The 26,017-nt window shown below is 32.6% G+C and overlaps 1 protein-coding gene across 2 annotated transcripts in view; it reads left to right on the top strand.

The window, feature by feature from the left end:
• LOC127708670 (uncharacterized) overlaps nt 1–26,017 on the top strand; it is a 117,553-nt gene that overhangs the window by 38,744 nt on the left and 52,792 nt on the right. Inside the window, exon 18 of one of the 2 annotated variants that reach the window (XM_052213811.1) lies at nt 1,406–6,392. The exons of the other annotated variant lie outside the window; for it this stretch is intronic. Coding sequence (XP_052069771.1) covers nt 1,406–2,493 — 1,088 coding nt within the window. The 3' untranslated portion in view covers nt 2,494–6,392. Of the gene's footprint in view, nt 1–1,405; nt 6,393–26,017 lie in introns of those variants that run through there. 2 annotated transcript variants of the gene reach the window in all.

Genomic DNA, 26,017 nt, shown 5'->3' on the forward strand with positions numbered 1-26,017 from the left:
TATTTAATCTAGCAGAGCCATTTCAATAATAGCTTATTGTTTCATAAAATCTCAAACTGAGGCAATTTTTAATTCTTTGTATTAAATGAAAGAAAAAAGTATTGTTAAAAATATGTAAGGCAAACGAGACAACTGCCAACCAGAAACCAAATGTCGTAGATGTACGCAACTTATACCGTAATGACTTTAAAATGACCCAAAACACATAATGTAGACTGTCGATTCATTTTGTTTCGTGGGAAATCAGTTTTCCTGGATTTCGTGAGTAAAGGTGAATCACGAATTTTAATGTTCAACGAAATACAAATTTTCTATTGGATTGTATGCAGATTTTGGCAAAACCACGAAATCAACTTTCCAAGAACATACAATTTTTGCTCAGTCCACGAAAATTGGTACCCACGAAAATAAATGAGTCCACATTTTGGTGATTTTACTTTTTACTACAACCAAGTCGATGTCAAGGTTCTTCCTAGAAGAAACTTTGCTGCTGGTGGATTATTCCCCAAGGGCATCATTAACTTGGTAGCTTTATGCATGATGAGTTTTATCATTTGATTTTGCCATTTGATTAGGGACTTTCCGTTTTGAATTTTCCTCGGAGTTCAGTATTTTTGTGATTTTACTTATTAAGAAGCTATAAAAGGCTCCAGTATGACAGGAAGTAAAACAACTAGACCGAGAAAACTAGCGGCTTGATTTTTTTTACAAAAATGATAGAAAGGAACAAACGACAACCACTGAATTCCAGATTCCTGACTCCGAAACCTTGAACAATGGTGTAAGATCAGAACATAAATCAAACTATAAAAAATGACATCATATCTACTCAAAAACAAAAAAGAGTAAAACACAAAGTACGATCTAAGAGTACTCAGTGTTACTGTAAGCTATTTTAAGGCAAATTACAACTAATAAATAAATAACGTTTCCCAGACTCATGTGAATCAGCACACATCCTATGGATTAAGTGTAAAATTGCAAAACAGTCAGAGAAAAATAGGACCTTATGCAAAAATTAAAGACAATATTTAAAACATTATTTTGACAAGAAGATTCTTATTAGATATGAATGATGTGATTGATAGACCTTTTTGTTTTGAATGCAAAAGATACGCATGGCTTTTTAATACATTCCCCTTACATCGATATATATGTAGAAAACATTTAAGTGTGTGATAATTTGAAGATATTTGATGGTATTTGTATATGTTTAAAAAAACAAACAGAGATGGTAAAAAAGGTCTTCACTTTTTTATGATGATTATAAATCTACCAAATAACATCCGTCAGATATATACACTTTATAAGGATTAAACAAACAAGTCTTCTTTTGAAATTGTAAATACGTATAATGGTCAATACATAAATCATATGTTATTAAGACATATTGTTATCATTTAAGATTCTTTGTCCATACCAGATGATTCAGCACCAGAATATTCTGCCAGTTCATTGTTTCCGTTGTTTCCTGTTTCCTGCCTTTCTTCTCTACTTATGACGAAACATGAATCCCCTGAAAAGTCCAACCAAAGACCTAAAGACATCCTTGAAGGATCTGCTTCAAGTTCGTTAAATGATTTTGAGAAAATCAGCAAACATTTGTCACATCCATCTTTCACCACCCAAAATAACGAAATACAATTAGAACTAGATAGTTCAGAAGAAGAAAATCAGGGTGACAACAAAGGTGATGATATTCAAAACAAACATCCAGCAACAGTATCTTCAAATAGTGGATATGTTTCCAATAAATGTTTCCCTGTCAATACACCCGACCTGTTAAGTTCGGGGATTGGAACCTGCTCTCCTTTAGATAGCGTTAACTGTTCAACAGAAAATATATTAGCTAGCCAGCTAAACAGCTCTAGTGTTTTAACCAGTGGATATATAACACACCTTCCCTTACAGATATATCCTGGAAGCTGTCTTCCGAATGATTCGTTGGTGGGAGGTCTTAAAAGTTATAGTTCATCGGAGTCAATGGAATGTCTTGATGAAAGAAGTTGTCCTACCAAAAGAATTGATGGTAAAACCTCGATTAACATTGTTGAAGATCTAGACTATTCTGTACTACGCAACCATCCTTTGTCATCCCTTGATGAGTCTTTATCTGTCACACCACCAATATTAATAAGGAAAAATAATAATTGCAGTTTGAGTTGTGAAGATAACGCTACTAATGTCCATATTCCAATACATTCAATCAAAAATAACTTAGCGAATGATTTTATCCATCTTATGCCAGATGGCAAAATAAATAATGGATCACAAATCATGCCAGAGTGTATTCATCCAGCAACAAATAATCCGAACAATGATGCAGAAGTGGTACAAGAAACATCCTCAAACAAGAATGACAATGACATCATAAATGCCAGTACTAACAACAATAAAGATGGATACGTTTGCCATCATGACCTTGAAAAACATCTTAGTGGTGGTTATGGCAATAATTTATGCGATGATAACGTTCTAGGTGAAATCACATGATCTGATCTTCTTTAGTGAAGACTGTTTCATTTCACACAACAAAAGACACAAGGCAAAAGCACTATTCGATCACAAATGATGCCAGAGATTATCTTTCCCGCAATATATACTTCGTAGGTTAGAGATTATCTTTCCAGCAATATATACTTCGTAGGTTAGAGATTGTCTTTCCAACAATAGATATTCCGTAGATTATTGAAACAGTAATACCTGAAAATTTCTGCGACAAAAAGACAATGACATTGTAGTATCAGTACTGCTATAAGTTATAGGGTTGATACTTTCGTTGTTGTGATCTTCCTTAAGATCAAAATGGTAGTTATTGCAACAATTTATTGGAGAAAAACGTTTTAAATGAAATTTTATACGACATGCACGTACATAAACGTATATCATCTTTTAGAATAGTTGATATAACAAGTGCTGTAAATTTGTTAAATATCACAATCGTCTTGTTCAATGATTTTACCACCAGTCATGCAATTTCTTATTTTTTAAGTTTATTTGTTTCACGTGTATATCAATGTTTAAACTAATACGGATGAGGTATACCGAATTTTGTAGGCTTTTACTTATCAGTGGATGATTATGATTGCATTATTTATGCTGTACCGACCAATTGTTGTCACTTTTTGTGCTTATTTTTGCATGCCAGATGATGAAAGAGGAGGTTACTTTTACATTGGAGTCTTCGTTTCACACAAAAACAATAATCAATTTGTAGATACGAAAGATAGAAAATGTTAACTTGGTGACGACTGCCTAATAGATATATACATTTAATGGACTTTCAAACAAGTGAAACAGGAACATTTAGTCGAATGGTTTAAAGATATTTTTGCTTTTAATCAGCAACACTAACAAATTTTTAAAATAAGGAAGCATATTTTTTTCTGCTCTTTATTGACGTTTTAAATTGAAGTTTTCTTGAACAATCTTTTCAAAGATATCAGGCTAAAAATTTATTAAAGACGTGCATTAAAAACACAAAAGCCCTATAATACTTTATTTCCCAAAGCAATACAGCTTATAGACATATAACAAAATATAACTTAAATTTTAATACACACCTTCATGTATAAACAGTAAAATATAGCGAATAATATTGAAATACAATTGTATAATAATAGTAGCGGAGCATGATACACAACATTTATAAGTTTTTCAGCAGCAAACAATTATTTCCCTTTATAATTAAATTCTTTTACATTTTGTATTGATAATAAGGGAACAAGTTTTAAAGTTTACGGTTTTCTCCAAAAGTATTGTTTTATATATGGTTTACGTTTATCTTTCAATATAAGAATAAAATGAAACTCATCTTCAATTCATCTATTGTTACATATTGTACAATATCAATCAAAGATGTTAGGCTTATCATGTGGTATACAATATTGCAATGTATGTTTCAAAATCAGCATTTGTAGTGCTCTTTTCAAAATAGTGGGAATGGCATCTCAGTTAAAGAGGTGTTAGTCGATAATTTGCAAATGGAAAGCTAATTTTATTGTATCCTCTAACCATTATTTATAGCAAACTGTAACTCTTTAATCATGTTGGGGCCTCCTTCTGTACATTGTTCATTTTAGGTTTGCATTCACCATTAATAATTTTTTATTAGTGTCAAAAATCTTTTTTAATGGCAGCCAGTTTTACAACTTTTTTAAGGATGTTCGCTACCCTTGTTTTTGACTTTTTGTCAGATATTCGGAATCCTCTAGTTTTATACATATAGTGCAAATAAAAAAATTGTTTGCTTACAACTTCTTTTCTTTTCATAATTTTATAACATATAGTTAAAAACTCCATTTTTGAAAATCTTATAAAATCCTTGTTAATTATTCATTGTTTTTGAAAGAAAACAGATCCAATTGTTAAATGTATGAAAAATCTAGGGAGAATAGTTTCCCGCCAAATTTTCAGTTGATTATATCTCAAAAACAAGGACACTGGCCTATCATTTTTTTCTAATGTTTGAAAGAAAACAGGTCCCAATGTTAAATGTATGAAAAATCTAGGGAGAATAATTTCCCGCCAACTTTTCAATTTATTATATCTCAAAAACAAGGACACTGGCCTATCATTTTTTTCTAATGTTCAAGTTCCTTTTTCTATATTCTTTCCATTTATAATAGTCTTTTAAAAGGCTTGTATTTTGAAGCCGAGGAGCGAACATCCTTAAAGAATATTTTTATTACAATGTACAGTTTTACAAATCATCATTGATTGATATTTACCTCGGTAGTAGTCTAGTTTTTATCCATCAATGTCTCAGAGTTTCGATGTTGGTTATTGGAATAGTATGCAAAGACAAAGATTTGCTTTTATTTCTTTATTCAATTGCTTCAATTTAAGGTTTTATTTGTGTGTTCAGTAGATACAGTTACGGGTACGTTTATCATGATACTGTTCAGAAGGAAAATATATAATTTACACATTATTGGTGCGACCGAACTGCTTTTCCGAATTCTTCCTTATCAGGAACGCTCACATCCAAAATTTTGAAAGTATAGGATATATAAGTATTTGAATACGTGAGGACCTTAATGACTAAATACCTGGTATTTTTAGAATATTTGAAAAAAAATTAAAATCCTGTGGACAACACCTCTAGTATGTGTAGAAACATCCTACAAAATAGTAAAACTGTAGCTCAAAAACTGTAGGAGGAGATAGTCGGACATATCGTGTATCTATATCAAGATGGACGGACAGGGGTAACTAAAAGAGACAAGAAATAAATAGCAAAATCCCTCTAAGATAGCATTTTCATGATGGTGTGTTGAACAGTTTCTTTTTGATAATTTATCAACAGAGAATTAAAACATACTCAATCACAAAGCATTATATCTGACTTATCTTTTTTCATTGTAAAGAATGACACATCAATTTTTTTATTTCAAAGGTTTTCAATAAAGCAAAACCATTCAACTGTTGTTATGTACCTTATTTTCTTAATGAGCATTTAAAATATTTAAGAGAGAGAGAGAGAGAGAGAGAGAGAGAGAGCATCAACAAACATGACACAATTCTGTTGTGTTGAAATTCTTCGTTTGTATGCATGACTGTTTTTAGTTTTTAAGTTAGAGATATTATTTTCCAATACCCCATATTATGCATTATTCGTGTTATTCACCCTCTGATGCACTGCTCAGAAATTTAAATATTGCAGGTATTATCGTTAACAATATATATACTTTTATGTTACTTTTTATAGGTATTAATTATGTTTTAATTGTATATTTTTTTTAATTACAAATTGAATATACATTTTGTGTTTCTTTGTTGATACAGTTATATGTTTTTATAGTGATTAAGATTATTATTACAATGTTGACTGCTGTACACCATTTTTTGACGTTTTTACCTATTATGTCTGTCTGTTTTCCTCACACATTGTTGTCAATATAATGGAATTCAATGCGACTGTTATACAAGTCAGAGGTTTACCTAGCTATAAAACCAGGTTTAATCCACCATTTAATACATAAGGAAATGCCTGTACCAAGTCAGGAATATGACAGTTGTTTCCTTTTCGTTAGATGTGATTGAGCTTTTGATTTTGCCATTTTATAAAGGACTTTCCGTTTTGAATTTCCCTTGCAATTCGGTATTTTTGTTATTTTACTTATAGCTTTTTAATGTATTTTTACAGACATTTATAGAACTGGTAATTCAAAATACACAATTGTACTTATGCGTTGATAAAACAATATGTATAATATATAATGTTTAATACTATTGTTCATAACTTTATATAATGTTTTATTCTATTGTTCATAACTTTATATAATGTTTTTATACTATTGTACATGTGCTGATGCAACGTTAAGCAACCAACAATCAATCAATATTGTACATACTTTTAGAAAAATTTGATAAAATACATTAGAAAGACAGTATATATTCCATGAACATTTGAATACCAACGCTCTGCGGAAATGATATATAAAAAAGAAGATGTGGTATGATTGTCAATGAGTGTTTCCATATCTTAATCGGAATTAGGACAGTAGAGTCCATAACTGCAACATTTCTGTTCTGTAAAATTATAATTTATAAAAGCATGATTGGATAATAATGCAAAATCTTGATTTTACCTAGCAACTGTCATGTATAGCAGTGCAAAACGTATTTATTTATCTTCACAATGAGAAGAGAAGAGAAATGGGGTATATGCAAAGAGATAGCAACCCGTCAACAAAAATATCAACATACATCTAAAGAACAACATACAGTCTTCAACGATACACTATCTATACAATCTGAACATAACTGTATCCAAGGTTTTAATGGATGTTGTTCATTATCCAGTTTTAGGCTGATTGGTTGTTTTTAGAGATGCTGTCTATTGTGTCTTTAGCAAGAAGTAAGAGGGCGAATTTAGTGTTAGTGAGGAAAACTAACTTAAATATATATAAAATGCAAAACAAATACTTGTACGTATTTGTTTGAAAACAAAATATGTTATTGCTTTTTTAGAGCACTCTTGAGAGTTTATGTTGTGTCAATCTTTTATGACATAGTAAATTTGGTATGCTTCATCGGTACTGTTGATTATGTTTTCAATAAGATTTAATATAAAATGGAGAGAAACAATCAATGGGAGATGCTCGATGCTACTTATATCATTTTGTCGTTTTACTGAGATTATTCTGTACAACAGGACTTCTTTTTTACAGATCAATTTTATCAAATTACTCCATTTACCAGGCCATAGATGCCTAAAACAAATACTAATTCTGATGTTGTATCCTTTTAAGTAATCATCATTTCTAATCGAATTAAAAACACTAAAAATCTTGCAGTAAATGTTAGTCGACTCAGAATACCTTAAATTGAATAGACCTTGTATTGATTGTGTTTTCAAATCTGATATTATTCAGTAGTTCAATTTGAAACAAACAATTATGTCCTCTAATAACAGATAAAAATAGATATTTTATAATCAACGGAGGCTGCCCACGATCAGGAAATTGAAATGTATTGTTGTTTGCATAATTGAAGTGCTATTAAATATAGGTTTAAAGATCGGAAGTAACTTAGTCAAAGTACTCGATTTGCGGAAATGTGAGATTTTACATGTAATGGACACAAGCGAGACACAAATAAATTAAAAGAATTTAATTTTCCTTTAAATAGAAATACAACACCGTGAGAGAAATTTTAGTATATTTATAAACAGGAAATGAACATTCTTAGGAATTACACAAATAAAACGATTATAAAACAAACAATCCACGCACGCTCCCAAATAGGTATTACATAGAAATGAAAAGAGAAAACACCAAATATAATAAACAGGACATCAGACCGATTCTACCTTGTTACAAAAAACTAGCGAAAGGAGGATATATCAGCTTAATGTCTAGATACATAAGTGAAATATGTCATATATTTGATAAATAAAGGCAACGGTAGTATACCGCTGTTCAATAGTCATCAATCGATTAAGCAAAAACAAATCCGTGTTAGAAACTAAAACCGAGGGAAACACATCAACTATAAGAGGAAAACAACGGAACAACAGAAACACTGAACTGCAACAAAAACAAACGCCTACATACCGAACTCCATTGCAAATGCAAATGCAAACCTATAGAAGAAAGAGGCGAAAGATACCAAAGGTACATTCAAACGAAAATAAACTTACAACGCCATGGTAAAAAAAGACCAAAAAACAAACAACAATATACAAAACACGACATAGAAAACTTTCAATCGCGTACAATCGAAATGGGACCGTTTGCGAGGACAAGGTATGCGTCTCCTGCTATGCACTTCTCGTCACGCGAATCTTCATAGTATGTAAGGTTTAGTTTATCCAATAAAATTAAGTCGATTGTGGTAAAAGAGGAAACATGAGGGACAAGCGTTTCATATTCAGTGATTTTGTTTCAAACTGTGTTTTTGAACAGCATTTTATGTTTAATTAGACGCGTCAATACTTACAATATTTCCCACTGCAATAAAATATATATTATGACCAGAGCCAAAACAACATAACAGGCATTGAGGATGGTTGAAATTTCGATAATAAGACAAGCGCTGAAATATAGGTTCCTAGGTGAAAAGGGAACAAATATAAACTTGTATTTAAAACCATTTTGTCTCTGCATATCTAACTAAATGTCTCTAAAAAAGAAGATACTATTTAGGAGACAATAAAACAAATGAAAGAAAGACGGGCGAAATCATATCATAAAGAAAAATACGAAGACACAATCCATACCAAAAAAAAACGCAACACAGGCAACTGAATATTGAACAATAAGAACCCCACCAGAAACCATTTATGAATAAAGGAGTCTAGAACAATCTAAGCGAAAGCAAGTTTAAACTTATTGATTATTACGATAACCGAATACCTGAATAACATAATAATGATTTAAAAGAAAAAAATATGAACACCGTTATTCACATATTGATTTATGAAGTTACACCATTATTTAACCTGATCCGATTTTCCTTAAACGGATACAACCTTATTAATAATTGAATTTAGATCCAACGATTGATATCACTGTACGATTCTTAAATACACTGTGTACCGGATAACGTATATTACTTTAACCTTATATATAATTCGTCTAAAGAACAGCCCAACAATGTTAGATCTGTAAATTTGCGGAAGCAAATTTTTTGTTCTTCCCTGGCCGGGATTCTAACTCATGCTACTGGGATATCGTGGTACCAAATCGCCTTGCACTATGCCCGACGCGCTAGACCACTCGACCACCTAGGCTCTATAATAATAAAGCTTTCGGTGGCCGGGTGTTACCTTTCCTCGTCAGTATTTATCTAGCGTCGTAACACAGTACATGCTATATAAGGCATGAAGATGGAATTGTTACATATCAGCTTAATTATCTATTGTAAAGGATCCTACAAATTAATGTAAGATGCAATCACAGAAATAAATATATTATAAGTACATCTGAACCAGTGACGACTCTACAACAGATTGTATCCATCGGATCACCAGCAGTGATGGTGATACAAGGCTGAAAATACATTCTGTATATATATAATTCGTCTAAACAACAGCCCAACAATGTTAGATCTGTAAATTTCCTGAAGCAAATTTTTTGTTCTTCCCTGGCCGGGATTCGAACTCGTGCTACTGAAGTATCGTGGCACCAAATATATATATAATATATACATCACTTTTCTCTGTTGCTCCAACAAATTACTAAGAGTACATACGATACAGTTGTATTATAAAGGGGAGGGGTCATAACGTTGCTAATGTTAAATGTTATTTTTTGCGAGGTCAAACTGTCACATATCTGAGAAAGATGTTTTTTCACTGATTTTAATCATTAGTTCCAAAACTAGTACCTGGACGTTCTCGTTAAAAATGACATTTGGATTGATTATGTGTGAAGAATATTTGTACCAATTTTTATAAATATACAACAAAAATTTCCTTCCGTTTTTTTCATGAAAATTAAATAAAATGAATTATTTCCAAAGAATTGTTGCACAAATTCAGAGCATATTTACATAAAGAAGATATGCCAAATGCTTTTACAAAAATTCGCATGTGCTTATCGTTTGAAACAAAATAGTTAGGTATGTCTGTGTGAAGGATAGAGATATCCAAGAAACTGAGATTTCGAGTAAATGTCTCAAATTTCGAACCCATTTATTTCGTAAGTAGCACATGTAGGTATATTTTTTATTACATATTTAAATTGATGAGGTGAAAAAAATCTTGTATACATATTATGTTCGTCAAACATTCAACAGGGATCAAGACTGTATCGTATGCTCTCAATTTGAAGATATCTCTTATCATCTACGGATGTTGCTCAAGATCAGCAAATGAGTAATATTTTCATTTGCATAACTGTTGAAGTGGTTATAATTACCGGCGGATGTTACTTTTCACAAAACGGGGACAGATAAGATAAACACAAATGAAAGGGATTTTTTTTAGTTCTTTTTGAAATGTTTTCAAATGTCCAACCAATTGGACAAACTTTTGTATTAAAAAAAATGGCATAAAAAAGAAAAACCGCTGCCGATATGTCTGTTTTTGTAAATTGAGACAACATTAGTTACCGATGTTCAAATCTCATAAATCGATTAAAAATTCAAATATAGGTAGCAAACAAAAGCCGACGGAATCGCATGGACTCCAAAAGGAGCGAGATCGGGTGTGTTGACAGGATAAGCGTCTCCTGCTCTACATGCATCACCCGCCATGCGAGCCTCAACTGAGTTAAAATGTCACAATCGAGAACAGTACACAATCAGTAAAAATATAGATCAGACGACTATTCTGGTATATTAAGATCTGAGACCGCGAAAATATGTCGTTAATGAGTTTAGGAGCAGCAACATCGTCTAGGTCAACCAATTCGTAATGTTGACGGTACTATATAACAAGGGGCAATTGCAGCCGTTCTTCTTCAGAACTCTGTTAGAACAGTTTTTGTGTAAGGAGCACACTCCTGTTACTGAAGTCCATATAGTGTGAACATGCACGAGCGTAACGTATTCATTAAGATATTTAAACGGAATTAGATTACTAGAGAGCAGAGGGTATACTATTAATGAGAAATGAAACGTACACGATTAGAAAGTGGAAATCACCATGTTTGTCACAGATTCTAGTTTCAAGTCATGTGTCAAGTTCGATGAAAAGGCCAAGACACAAATCAGACGTTTAAGTAAAATATTCCTCAATTCATATAGGCACATACAGCAGAAAACATGATATTTTAATGCTAGAAATAGTATAACTCATGTTGGCGCTATACAACAGTATGCGACGTCGAAGCATATTTTGAAAACAATATCATCGTGCAGTAATTCTCTCCTAGCATTACAACGTTGTACGAGTCACTCTCAATTTGTATGAGGTTATTTATGATAGAAAAGAAATCAGTCTGCATGTACCTGTTTTACATAAGCCCCGTAGTAGATACAGGAACCACATCTTGCAGCTGTTTTCAAATTTAAACAAAAAACTAAGAGACGGAAGATATCAATGTGATAATCATAACCCATTTTCTGCGAATTTATTAATTATTAAGCTTTCTATAAACAAGTATCGAAAACGACGCAATACATGTCAGTGCGTTATTGTCCGCGGGTTACTGTATCAAATACCATAAATTATTAACATGCAATCTATAATTGTAGGCACATAATTAAATGCCGTTCAGGGAAGACGTATCATGTTCTCATTGGATGCTCTACGTTATTAAATTACAAATATTTTACCCACACGTCAGTTGAAATGTCTCGCGCAATAACAGGTACTTTCAGATGTCATGTTATTGATAGCTTCATTGTCAAGAGAGTCATTGTTTTTCAGATCGAGTTACAGTTATTTAAAGACTGAAATTTATATGCAGAAAGGTTGCCCCACACATTTTCATAAACAATGATATGTTTAAAATTGCCACTGAAATTTCCGTTTGATTGATATGAGTGTGTTAGGGATATCGAATTCACCTTTTCGGTATAATTATTTGAATTTTCTAATTTAGCGTTAATGAAATGTGCACCCAAATCTAATTAAGATTGTTGTTTTCCAAAGGAAAAGAAATTACTGTATTTCTTATGATTTTCATTTTTTTACAAAATTTGACTCCGGAACCGTATGACATGACGCAATACGGTTCTACTTAAATTTGTGTCTGTGTTATAAATACCTATGCGGAACTCACCTTGTAAAATTTTGTCGGAACGGATTTATCAAGAACCGGAAACCTTGTATGTGTAACCGTAATAGGTAGAAAAAAACGAAGAGTGAAATTTGTCCAGGAACTTACCCTGGAACTTCATTATATTTGGAGTGAAATGATTAAAAGACTCCTTGGTTATACCCCTGTGACTATATGATGCGGTAACTCGCTAAATCAAATAAACCGTAAGTCGTTAAGATATATGACCTCTTGATTTGAGGTCCTTGATCCATGACCTTGAATTATATTCCAAAATCAAGGTCCTGATCTAAATATCTACCTTTGCTTAATAACGGTTTAACTCAGAACCAGTAATATGTAAAGAAAAAAACAGTTGGTCGCAATGTTAAGCACATTGAGGTACAGATTTGCTACATTTGTCGGGAACAGATAAGTGAATTTTTTTTAGAGTAATTACCCCGGAAATGTTAAAATTGATGATTTATCACATATTTATTGATATTGGTATGTAATACAGGCATGGGATGTTTTGCAATGACATTGGGGACCATAGACCTCGATAAACATCAGAATGTCAAAGATCAAGGTCATGCCAAGATAATAAAATTTGTAATTTTGACCTTATTTGAAAGGTCTTATGGGTTTTAAAGCTTTCCAAAGCAATCTGAGTTCTAAACTTAAACAGTGTTGTTCAGTTCTACCTTAGAGCCGTTTTGGACCGTGTTACCCTTGAACTGATAACAGTTGAACCTTTCCGAAGCAGGTAAAAACTAGGAAAGCTTTTGGGACGCATACACTGTAATAGATGTAAATTATTATTTTTTCTACTCGAAACAGATCTTGACAACTTTGAACAGCACTTAGTCTATCTTTTTAAATAGTTATTTATTTATTTCAATTATTGGATTAATTTAATCTATTTAACTTTAATTTAGTTATTTATTTATTTATTTATTTATTTTATTTTATTTTATTTTATTTTATTTATTTATTTATTTATTCATTTTATGTCTTTTATTTCTTTTATATTTTATTTATTTATGTATTTATTTTATTCATCTTATTAATTTATTTTATTCATCTTATTAATTTATTTTTTTCATTTTCTTTCTTTATCTGTTTCTTTATTTATTTGTGTTTTTTTTTTTTTTTATTTATTTATTATTATTTTATTTTTTTTTTTTTCTCCTTATTTCAAACAAATATTTTGATATATATATTTTTTTTTAAATTATCAGTTTTTTATCTATGTTATGAACTTTTGATATAAGACCATGCCAAAATTTAGATAATGATACTAAACAAAAATGTATCATTCCATCAGTTGTAAAAAATAATACAAAAACACTCCCCGAGAGAAAACAAACTGACAATGCGATGGAAAAAAAAACGAAAAACGACGTAAAGACAAACAACAGTACACAAAACACAACATAGAAAACTACAACGTAATGTAATTTAAAAACCTTGTAAATATATACAATTAATGAATTCGATTAATCTTAGAGAACTATGTAATTTGGGTAAATTTATATTTCGTGCACAAAAATTAAGATCTAAAATGTTGTAATATGTTTCACACTACCTTCTGCTATCTATATATACTGTGTGTAGTTTATATGTTGTATGCCTATAGTTTTTATGACTTTGGTAAATAAAGATTATTATATACAGAAAAGTTCCATGACTTATTATTCTGACAGTTCTAAAGACAGATTATAACTGATTCTATCTATATATTCCTTACAAAAAGTGTCAATTTCACAAATTGTTACTTGAAAACAGGCTCGGTGACCAATATTTTCATATATTTTTTTTTAAAGAAATAGCATCATATATACTACATTTTGGAAACGTATGAAAGATTTCTGTAAAATTTTGTTTATATCCTCAAAAGAATACTACCAAAAGTTACTTAACTTTTTCCTGGATTGAGGATGATCAGAAATTAACAATTTATGTATTGAAAATCTTCTAAATGTAATAAAATTAAAAAGTTTTCTCATAGTTTACACCAATTTATGTAAAATAACTAATATCTTCCATTGTCTGTAACCAAAATGTCTGGACTTTGACGTCGACATATTGCATTGTAAATTGTATTTGAGGAAAAAGGCAATTGTCGAAATTGCAACGATTTCATATTACGTAATCTAACACCTATATAAAAATAAGGAGATGTGGTACAATTGCCAATGAGACAACTAATCACCATAGTTCAAATGAAGGGAATGTAAATTGTTTTTCTTTGTATTAAGTTAAAAGAGGAAGTTTTTAATCTTACACGCACTTTTTTCTAAGAATATTTAATTACTTATAAGAAAACCATGTTGCCAATTGACCTTTATTTCATTCAAAGGATCAAAATCAAAATGTTGTTATAAAATCCTACTTGAATTCAAATATAGAATAAAGTGTCTACTAAAAAGTATTACATAATTTCATCAGATCAAAATGTTTTAGTCCAACCTGATGCTGTTGAATCCAATTTTGTAGTTTTTGGTAAACATTAGCATCGAGGTACGACGTTCATACGTATTCAAGTAGTTAAACGTCCTTAGCTTTCAAATAATGGGCTTTTGTGATCATGAATGAAAGTCTAGAAAAGTGCTTCGAACGCACAAAGTTTATTTATATAGTGTTTTTTTTTTATCTTCATGCACTAAACTAAGATGAATTTATTTGTATATGAAATAAAAAAAATATGGGGATAAAGAAACGGAAGATGCCAATGGGACATTCAAAAATTAAAACTGAAAACGCCATGGCACAAAAACTAAAGACGATGATAAGACGAACCAGTACACAAAACACCACATAGAAAGTAGATGCTCCGAAAGTGTAGACAGTTCCTACTCCACGTATGGGACCCGTCGTGTTGCTCATTCATGCAAGTACTAATCCGGTAATAAGCTTCATTCGATAAGATGTGTTATGATTGCAAAAGACAAAATATTTCAATAGAATGTTTGCTTTGATTCAGATTATCCTTCTTATACATTATTGAACTCCCTCGGTAGTCCCATGGTCGCCTCGAATACGGAAGGTTGAAGGATCACCAACCGGGACAAAACAAATACCTTAAAGTTAGCTTTTTGCTGCTTTTCCGCTAAGCACGCGGCAATAAGAAGTAACAGCAAAGACTGGTCGGCTCGGAGTCAGAATAATATGTTCGTGTAGAGTTACAGGACTTCCTGCACCTAGTGAACTAGCACGTTAACAAAATGGACCAGTTTGTCGATCTATTTCAAAGCTGGGTTCATATTCATGAAATATTAACATAATTTCATTCGGATATGCCTTTCATTTTCCACTGGACTTTGAACAGCCATCCATCATCATCTTATACATTTTTTTCTATAAGTACTCTGAACTCCCAAAATCTATCAAAATAACTGTTTTGAGCTTTTTTATGTATTTATGATTTGATCATATGTTTAGAAATAAGCCATACTATGGTTATAACCTAATTAGACACATAGCAATTGAGGATTTAAATAAAAAACGCTCTCGTGAGAAATAACATCCGTAGATATCTATTTTTTACATTTTAATTTGTTATTTGATTGATACTTCATATCTGTTACCTGAATCATTACATTTTTCTACTTCCTGTTTATCCTAAATAATTCATATAAAATTTTAAATAAGGAGATATGCAAATGAAACAACTGATCACCCTGGTTCCAATGACGTTGTTGTTAGCAAATATTGGTCACCATACGGCTTTCAACAATTACGGAAACAAATATTATATAGTCAGCCATAAAAGGCCCCGACATGAAAAATGTGAAACAATTCAATCGGGAGAAAAACTAACAGCCTAGGCTACTTTATAAAAATTCGATGTACGAAAAACAAACATGTTAAAAACCTTTACTAAATTCTTCCATAGATATAAAGATTTGGTTTTAAAATTTGGTTGTACCTTATTTCAAACGGGATAACACATCCTAATTTTACGGAGATGTTGTTTACCGAACCCGGAAATTTAGAAACGACCCGGTAAACTTATCGACCCTTTAAATAAACTTATTCTAAAAGGTTACCAATCCAACACTGTAATTAGATCTTTGAATATTTTTTTTATTGGTATTAATATTGATTTTGTTATCAGTAAATTAAAATCAAACTAAATATTATTTTTATATACATATGCACATTCATGGCTCTACAATCAGTCGATACCTGTATCTTGGTATTGCACAAGGTCATGTTTTTCTCTGACTGTTAATGACGTCTTTACACTAAATCTATTGGATGTTGGATGTGTACTGATTGATAGTTTAGTCTTAGATGCATGATTTTTTTATTAGTTGTAATTGGCTTTGAACTAGCTGTCAGTAACTTCGAGTACTCTCAGATCTGTACTTAGTGTCTTTTTTGTTGTGGGGATGTATAAGTACACTGCCACATCCACTCTGTTTTTGTTATATGTATTTCTGTTTGTATCTATCTGTTGAATCAAGCCTTTTTCAACTGATTTTTATAGTTTGTTTTTATGTTGTACTGTTACACCACTGTCCCAGGTTAGTGGAGGGTTGGGCGCCCGCTAACCCCGCCACATTCTGTAAGTGCCTGTCCCAAGTCAGGAGCCTGTAATTCAGTGCTTGTCGTTTGTTTCTGTGTATCATATTTGTTTTTCGTTCATTATTTTGTACATAAATAAGGCCGTTAGTTTTCTCGTTTGAGTTGTTTTACATTTGTCATTTGGAGGCTTTTTATAGCTAACTATGCCGTATGGGTTTTGCTCATTGTTGAAGGCCGTACGGTGACCTATAGTTGTTAATTTCTGTGTCATTTGGTCTCTTGTGGAGAGTTGTCTCGTTGGCAATTATACCACATCTTCTTCTTTTTATATGTATCTCGTCATGCATGATCCAACGACAACCACTGAATTACATGCTTCTGAGTACTTAATTGATTAACGTTTTTAATTTATATTAACACTATATAAAACTACAACACAAATACATGTACCTGAAAAAGAGCTTTTTTATCAAGTTATTGCATTAGTTAACATTTGACCATTTAGAAATATATCTATATCGTATATATTCATAATACTTTTCTTTCTGTAGTGTCTATGTTCGTCTTGTACCATACCGTTATCATATTTGTTATTCCATTCTTCTTCTTCCAAATACTGCCCACATTCAACATGGTGAATATTCTGGCAAGTTGCGCATGATTAAAAACAGGTTAAAAACAAATTGTTCTGTTGATTTAGTTTGAGGTTTTGGTCACTTGAGACTTGAATATCTCAAGAGACTTTGCCGTGGCGATATCTGGTGGCAGTTTGTTCCAATCCTTGACGGTGTTTATGAAGAAGGACCATTTCCTACAGTCTTTGGTGGCTGGCTGTAATAGATAAGTATGGTGTCCTGTCCGGTTTGAGCTTCTTGTTGGTTTTTTGTAGATATTTATTCTTGTCTATGGCTACAAGGTCGTTTGTTATTTTGTAACACATGATGAGTCGAGTTTCTTTCGTCTTGTTTGTAAGTTTTTCCATCCTAATTCAGTTATCATGTTGCTGACACTTGATCTACTTCTACGTCTGCTGGTTACACATCGTGCAGCTCGTCTTTGTACCTTTTCAATTTTATCTATGTGGTTTTGCTGGTACGGGTCCCATACTGTCGTGGCGTATTCCATTTGCGGTCTTACTAATATTTTATAGGCATGCTCTTTGATGGATTTTGAGCTAATGTGGAGGTTTCGCTGTAAGAAACCAAGGTTTCGGCTGGCTTTTCCTGTGATGTTGTTTCTATGTTCTCCCCAATCTAGATCATTTGCAATGGTGCAGTCTAGGTATTTAGTCGATGTTTCATGCACCGGATTATGGCCGTGGAGTTTGTAGTCCCACTTGATTGGCTTTTTCTTTTTTGTGACCGTGAGGACGCTGCATTTTTCAGGATGGAACTCCATTTTCCAGAGGTTTTCCCATTTTGCCAGTTTGTCCAGGTCTTCTTGGAGTTTATGGCAGTCGCTGTCTGAGGAAATGGTCAAATAGACCACAGTGTCGTCGGCAAACAGTCTCACAGTGGAGTGTAGGCCTTCTGGTAGGTCGTTAATGTAAAACATAAAGAGACTGGGTCCTAATACTGATCCTTCTGATACACAGGATTCTACTTTCACTTTGTCAGATGTTTCGCCTTCAACAACTACTACTTGGGTTCTGTTGGTGAGAAATTCCTTTATCCATTTGTTTGTTTTACTTCGGATGCCATAATGGTGTAGTTTATTAACCCAGGACCGAGTCTGTTAACCTCATATACAAAAAGATAACAACGAAGAGGTATTCCCTGGTCAATATTTTATTGTCGAAATTTGAAGGAGCAAAACAGTTTGTTAAATTTGTTTTCTTCATCAATTGGGGAAAATATTTATTAATATTTTGACAAAAGTAAAGTAATTACAAATCTAATAAATCTATACACATGGACTTTCTGCTTAATAGATTATATATGTATAAGATAGACAATACATAAGAGACATTCAAATTAGCTACGCAGTGTGCTAATGACCTAATACGGTATATGTAGGGTCAGTAAATTCCATATGGGGTGAGAGCGAATACTAGTGACCTAATACGATATATATGGGGCCAGTATATTTCATATAGGGTGAGAGCGAAAGTGTTGTTTTTACAAAGGGACGTAACATCACTACTAACTGTGTATTGAAATAAACCACGCCTACTAACCCCATATGAAATATACACGGTCTCCACGCAGTTGCTTTTAACCAATCATATTCCTAGAAATGTATAGGAGGTAAGATAAAAGTATTTATCCTGCAATCAGCCAACTATTGTACAAATATCAGGTACACAAATATTGTTTTGCTTTATATGTACTAGTACAAAGAAATACTCCTGTTACCCCCGCTTGCATGTTGAGCAAGCGGAACTGTGAATATCTCATTTTGCTTTTACAGTTCATTTTGGGGTCTTCTTTGCGGTCCGCGTTAAAACTACTGGTATGTCTATTTCTTTGAAAAATCAGAAAAACATTTTGGATTTATCCAATTATGGCTTCAAGTGATGAGTGTAAATTGCAGTAAAAAATCATACATGTACATTGTCGGAAATATAAAATTTATGTGTACTCGCTACGAAACAGGAGAAAAAAACTACCAAAAATCAATCAATTAATCCATCATACAGTTATTTCATGAACAATAACAGAGCCAATATCGCAATAGATAAATGTCTATGTGCAATGCGTGAACAATGTAGCTGACAACATTTATATTTTTGAACAAATCCACAGAGTGGGAAGGTTAAAGAGTGTATCCAGCATAATTATTAAATCCAAACAAATATGTAACAGTTGGAAATGTTTGAATATAAATACACCTGAACATTATATTAGCGTGGAAAAAGTACAAATAAGATTCATAAGTAAATGAGATATATTATAAAGATCTTCCATGTAGTCTAACACATTCTGTTACCATTTTTGTACCAAAATGGACCAATTAAAATCAAATTTAGTCTGATTCTGTTTAGTGATTTTATTTTAAATAGTGTCTCAAATGCCCCGAGGAATACTTAGCATTACCGTTTCTATCTTAAATACACCGAAGCCATGAAGCCAAAGAGGACAACATGTTGGGGAATTATTTTTTTTACGATCTCTTTCAGAATTGTTATGGATGATTCTGCTTTCCAACAACATGGTTGTGGTTTCGCTTCGTTCGGTGAGAATGTCTAATTTTTACTTGTAGGAACTCTCAGAGTCAATTGATGTATAATCGAAAGGACAGAAAAAAAACCCAACGCAATCTATTTAAAACTAATGGAGATGTGGGTAGAAAAACCACGACCAAAAACACAACAAAATAAAACAACGACATCTGGTCAATGCAAAACCTTTAAAAATAAACAAAACACTTGTATTTGATAGAGTTACATCAAAACGTTTTGAGAAATTATATAATTTTATCATCCACAAGTGTTATAAAAATGTAACTAATACGCAAGTATGTAATTTATGGAATGTTGCTTTTTGGATTGGAACTATTTTCAAATTGGAATATGATGACCGCGCTTATGACTTACTCGACTACATGTATTAGTATTTGCATTAAACTTTATTAGAATGAACACTAAGAAGTCCTTTCGGTGTGAGCCAATGCTCCGTGTTGAAGGCCGTACCTTGGCCTATAATGGTTTACTTTTATAAATTGTAACTTGGATGGAGAGTTGTCTCATTGGCACTCATACCACATCTTCCTATATCTTTTCTCTGATATAATCAAGTGCATTTAAACTTTATTCAATGATGCTGCCCTCAAGCGGAGCACACATCTCGTCAAAATTGTTAATGATGCCTAATATATTAATAGAGAATAAACAAGCTATAATACATGTGGCCAGAATTGCCTCCTCGTTTTACTTACCGGATGAAACGTCTTAAGCTTTAGAACAGTTCGGGTCAATTGTTACTGAAACGATAGGAACTATAGTGTTCTCTGTTTAAATGCTAATTTCGTTCCTAGTCAAGAAATTAATATCTTGCAAATACATGTAGCTTTAATATATCTCTTACACCTTACAAACATATGTACTACTGTGTACACAGCGGTAAAATCTTCTGGCGGTTTACATAAACAATGAATTAATTCAACTTCAATTATGAATTATATGAGAACTATTTGAGGTCGATGTACTTTTTATACATTTTTGGTATTAATACTCAAAATTAAAATATATATATATTGACTCCTCAAAATTCAAGAGTCTATCCTAAATTGAGGTAAATTGTATGGCTTTCCAAATACCGTTTCGATTCCTAACATCACTGAAGAGACACTAATTGTCGAAATCCTGATATGGTGTACAAAAACCTTTGCACCTTTTGTTTGCGCTATTTGAAATTTGAATTTATTTTGCATGCACACGTATAAAAATTGCGGTTTTTATCCAACGCAATCATAGGTTTGAACGTTGTTTTCAACTTAGACTTGTATATATATATATATATATAATTTGTAGCAATTTTTACAACTTTCTATCAAAAAATTGTATCTTACTCAATCTACTGACTGAATATACAAATCAAGAAAATAAAAAACAGAGGGAATCAGATAAACTTCATACGAAGCGATACGTACCGCGTTTGTCGAAGGATAAATCATGCATCGCCCATCATGTAGACTCAGCCAAAAAAGAGGCGAAAGATACCAAGGCGGCATGTCACGTTATGGAAGAAGACAAAATCTGAAAATTTTAGATAGTTTCTATTAAATTAAGTACGTATTTTTTTTAAATGGTGACGATTTACAGCTTGGGAATTGACATTTATCAAAGACTAGGTTGCCCTCTAGATATATAATTTTTTGTGTCGTTTGGTTGCTGTCTCATTATCGTATATCACATCTCTTCCATTCATGTCATTCAGAAGAATGCTTGCTAAGAGCGTGCGGGGAGTCACAGGAACAACACCTGGTCGGGTCAAACATAAGACTTACTGATAAATTCATTTATTGCTTTTTTTTTATTGTTTTAATTCGTTTTTTTTTTTTAACGAAAGTGGTTACTCTTGTCTTAGATATAACCCTCTGGAATTAATACAAATTATATAAACAAAAGTAAACCTTGATATCTTTTGTGAATGTAAGCAATTATGAAAATCTTTACTCGAGCACTTGATAGTATCAGTTTACTTAGCATGTTCAAAAACATGTGATGCATTCTAAAATAATACCGAACCATCTTTTAAAAAAAAAGAATAAGCCTTCAATTACAAACAGGGAAGCAGAAATTTTATTTTAATTTTAGTTGATGATATTGATACGCAATTCTAGTTCATGCACCTGTTATTATTCTACGTTTGAATACAAGATCAATCCCGGTTTCGTGGTGGGGTTTGTGTTGCTCCGTCTTTCTGATAAATGTCGTACATAATTAATAACAACTGAATTGAAATCCGATACTAAACATCACAAGATTACTAGTACTTCAGCGAATTTGCTTCCTGAATAAGACAGGAAACTTAGTAAATTTCATTTTATATGCGCCAAGTAAATATTCAACTATTAACATATCCGCTCCTATATACTGCTAACTATGGAACGCCATAGCTGTCTTATGTGTCTTTTTTATAGCTTTTCTATTATACGAAGGTGCTTTTCTATTATACGATGGTGGTTTTCTATAATACGAAGGTGGTTTTCTATTATACGAAGGTGCTTTTCTATATTATACGATGGTGCTTTTCTATTATACGAAGGTGCTTTTCTATTATACGATGGTGGTTTTCTATTATACGAAGGTGCTTTTCTATTATACGATGGTGGTTTTCTATTATACGAAGATGGTTTTCTATTATACGAAGGTGCTTTTCTATTATACGATGGTGCTTTTGTATTATACGATGGTGCTTTTGTATTATACGAAGGTGCTTTTCTATTATACGATGGTGCTTTTTTTTATTATAATAAGGTGCTTTTTTATTATGTGATGTTGGTTCCCGTGATTAACCGGAAGCGTGGCGTGTATTTGAATTTCATCGAACCAACATGGCGGCCACGGCTGTGAATACTAAAATGTTAAACGTTTTACAGAAATTAAACTTGCAGCAAGCATTTCCAAACTTTGAGAGAGAAAATCACTCCAGGCATTGTATGTAGGCTTTCGAAACATGAAATGGAAATATTAGGTGTGTCTAGTAGGGCAGATATGATGAAGTTAAGAACTGAGTGTGTAAAATATGGAACGTCTGCCCCTAATAAAATAGACTCTGAATGCGGCCTTCGAAATTTGATATTCCAAAGTCTGTTCTAAAAAAATGTTCTGACATTTCTAAATTGTTGTCCGTGTCTGAAAGCACCATTTACCGAAGAATGTCACAGTTCGGATTAAGCAAAATGAATTTTACACAAATTGATGACAGTGATTTAGACTTGACACTTGGACAAATAATGAAAGAGTTTCCATTGTGTGGCGAAACACTATTGCAACAGATACTTCTATTAAAAGGCATAAGAGTACAGAGATGGAGACTGAGGTAGTGTATGCATCGATTAGATACCGCCGGTGTACAGGCGAGACGTACTGGTAGGCTTCATAGGCGTGTTTTCAATGTAATGGGTCCAAATCACCTCTGGCACATAGATACAAATCATAAACTTGTCCGGTGGAGATTTGTTATTATAGGTGGCATTGACGGGTTTAGTCAATTGATAACATTTTTAAAATGTACCGACAACAACACATCAAGAACGGTTTTGGATTGTTTCTTCTCCGGTGTTGCAAAGTATGGGATACCCAATAAAGTTAAATTCTGACAAAGGATTGGAAAATGTTTCTGTGGCAAACTACATGTTGATTCAAAAAGGCCTAAACAGTATGGTAACGGGAAAAAGCACTCATAATCAACGGATTGAGAGACTATGGAGAGATGTGTATGAAGGTGTGCTTAGTTACTTTTACAACTTATTTTATTTCATGGAAGATGAAGGTTATCTAGACCCACTAAAACTGACAAACTTACTAGCTGCTCTCCACGTTGATTTCATGGACGAAATAAACAGGAAGCTGCAATTTTGGGCAGAGGCATGGGCTGGTCATAAACTACGCACTGTTAATTCATCTCCATTGAGCTTGTGGACTTCAGGTCAACTTCAAAATACCGTAGGAATTACCGATGGAGAAGCAAATTTTCAAGATTATGGAATTGAAGGCTATGTGGATCAAAATGATGTAGAAGAGGGCGAGAGACCAATATTTGGACCCCTTACACACATGATAAGTGATCAATGCAGGCTGGATTTAACTCGACAATTGATAAGAAGCAATACTAACTTTGGAATAGATTATTATCTTGAATGTTTGGAAGTCATTGAAAGAAATAACTAAACTGGTTATTAAAACTTATTTGTAATTTACTAAATTGCCTTCATATCTTGAACGTAAATGGATAACTGCATAACTTCTTTATGTACTTTATCTTATAAAACCCCATGACTTTTCAACAACTTCAAGCTTTAAAGTGGTATATTGGTTATATGTAACTGTATCATTTTGTGTAGAGGTAGTACATGTACAATGTACAGATCTGTATATCCTCGTAACTATTTTAATATTTATTATAACCAATTTTTCTAACTTATATGGACGCTGAGTTGGCAATTGTATTGTGCAAGTCTTTTTGCTGCGCGTCTTTCGAATCTTGATAGGAAGTCGAGTAGATTGAGGGGCAAGGTTAGTGTACCAATAAACATGGTTCAACCCCACCACTCTGCCAAGTTTTGCCAGAGTGCCTGTACCAAGTCGGGACTTCTATCTACCGTCTGTACATTTGCCTTTTTGTGTTGTCGCTGTATGTCTCTATGTTGTCACACTGAACCATGAAAATGAGGTCAAGGTCAGATGACACCTGCCAGGTGGACATGTACACCTTACAATCATTCCATACGCCAAAAATACTGGACCTACTGCTTAAAGTATCTGTGATAAAGACTTCACCACCAAAACTTAACCTTGTTCACTGATCCATGAAATGAGGTTGAGGTCAAGTGAAAACTGTCTGACTGGCATGAGGACCTTACAAGGTACGCACATACCAAATAAAGTTATCCTATTACTCATAATAAGAGAGGAATTAACATTACAAAAAATCATAACTTTTTTTCAAGCAGTCACTGAACCATGAAAATGGGGTCAAGGACATTGGCCAAGTGACAGACGGAAATTTAGTATCATTGGGCATCTATATACAAAGTATGAACAATCCAGGTCTTCCATCTAAAATATAAAGCTTTTAAGAAGTTAGCTAACGCCGCCGGATCACTATTCATATGTCGAGCTTTCTGTGACAAAAGTCGCAGGCTCCATAAAAACTAAACAAAAAATTCAGTCAATATAAAAAAAACACCAAAAAATTAATAGCAGATTTTTTGCTATTGTGAAATAACATGCTGTTGCACAATATTTAGTTAATCTGTTATATATATTAATCTACACATCATGTTTGGTGTGATTCTCCTTCCAGATTAGTTTTTGTTGCTTTTATATATAAATTAGAAAAAATCAATGGAAAATTTTTAGAGAAAAAAAAAAAGAGGTTTCGGTCTGGAACATTTTATGACAAAATGAAGTTTTCATATTATCATGACAATATTTTGAAACTTACTAAATAACAAAGTATTGAGGGGCGTGTGTTGATTTTTGATACTTCTTTTACAACTTCTGTGATCGGTATATTTAGATATCTTGTTAAGTTTTTGAAAATTTAAGGAATATTTCTGAAAACGTAACTACTTTCTTTCTTTATATATGACTCTTATACATGTTATATTCTTATCAAAGCATGTGGCTGCGATATTTTCGAGATTTCACAAAGTTGCTTATCTCTAGTATTATATGTCTCTGGTTGAAGTACTTTTTAATTTGGCAAATTGTAAGACCAATGACTTAATATTCAGGACACAATTAATGATTTTCAGTTCAAACACAAACATTTAAATATTTGTTCATTATTGGCCACATTCTTTTTAATGCATGTAAAAGTCACAGTTACATAAGTTTCATTTAAAGCATTACCGAAGAATTTCATTTAGCTGAACCATGTAGCCAACCTTTATATATAAAAAATAAAGATAAAACAGGGAATGGCAATAATTCGATATAAAACATCAAACAGCACCAACAACACCAATCAAGCCATCAACATAGAGACATACAGCGACAACACAAAAAGGAAAATGTACAGAAGGTAGAGAGAAGTCCCGACTTGGTACATGCACTCTGACAAAACTTGGCAGAGTGGTGGGGTTGAACCATGTTTATTGGTACACTAACCTTGCCCCTCAATCTACTCGACTTCCTATCAAGATTCGAAAGACGCGCAGCA

The sequence above is a fragment of the Mytilus californianus genome, unplaced genomic scaffold, assembly GCF_021869535.1.
Source record: "Mytilus californianus isolate M0D057914Y unplaced genomic scaffold, xbMytCali1.0.p SCAF_1, whole genome shotgun sequence".
In the NCBI taxonomy this organism is placed as follows: Eukaryota; Metazoa; Mollusca; class Bivalvia; order Mytilida; family Mytilidae; genus Mytilus; species Mytilus californianus.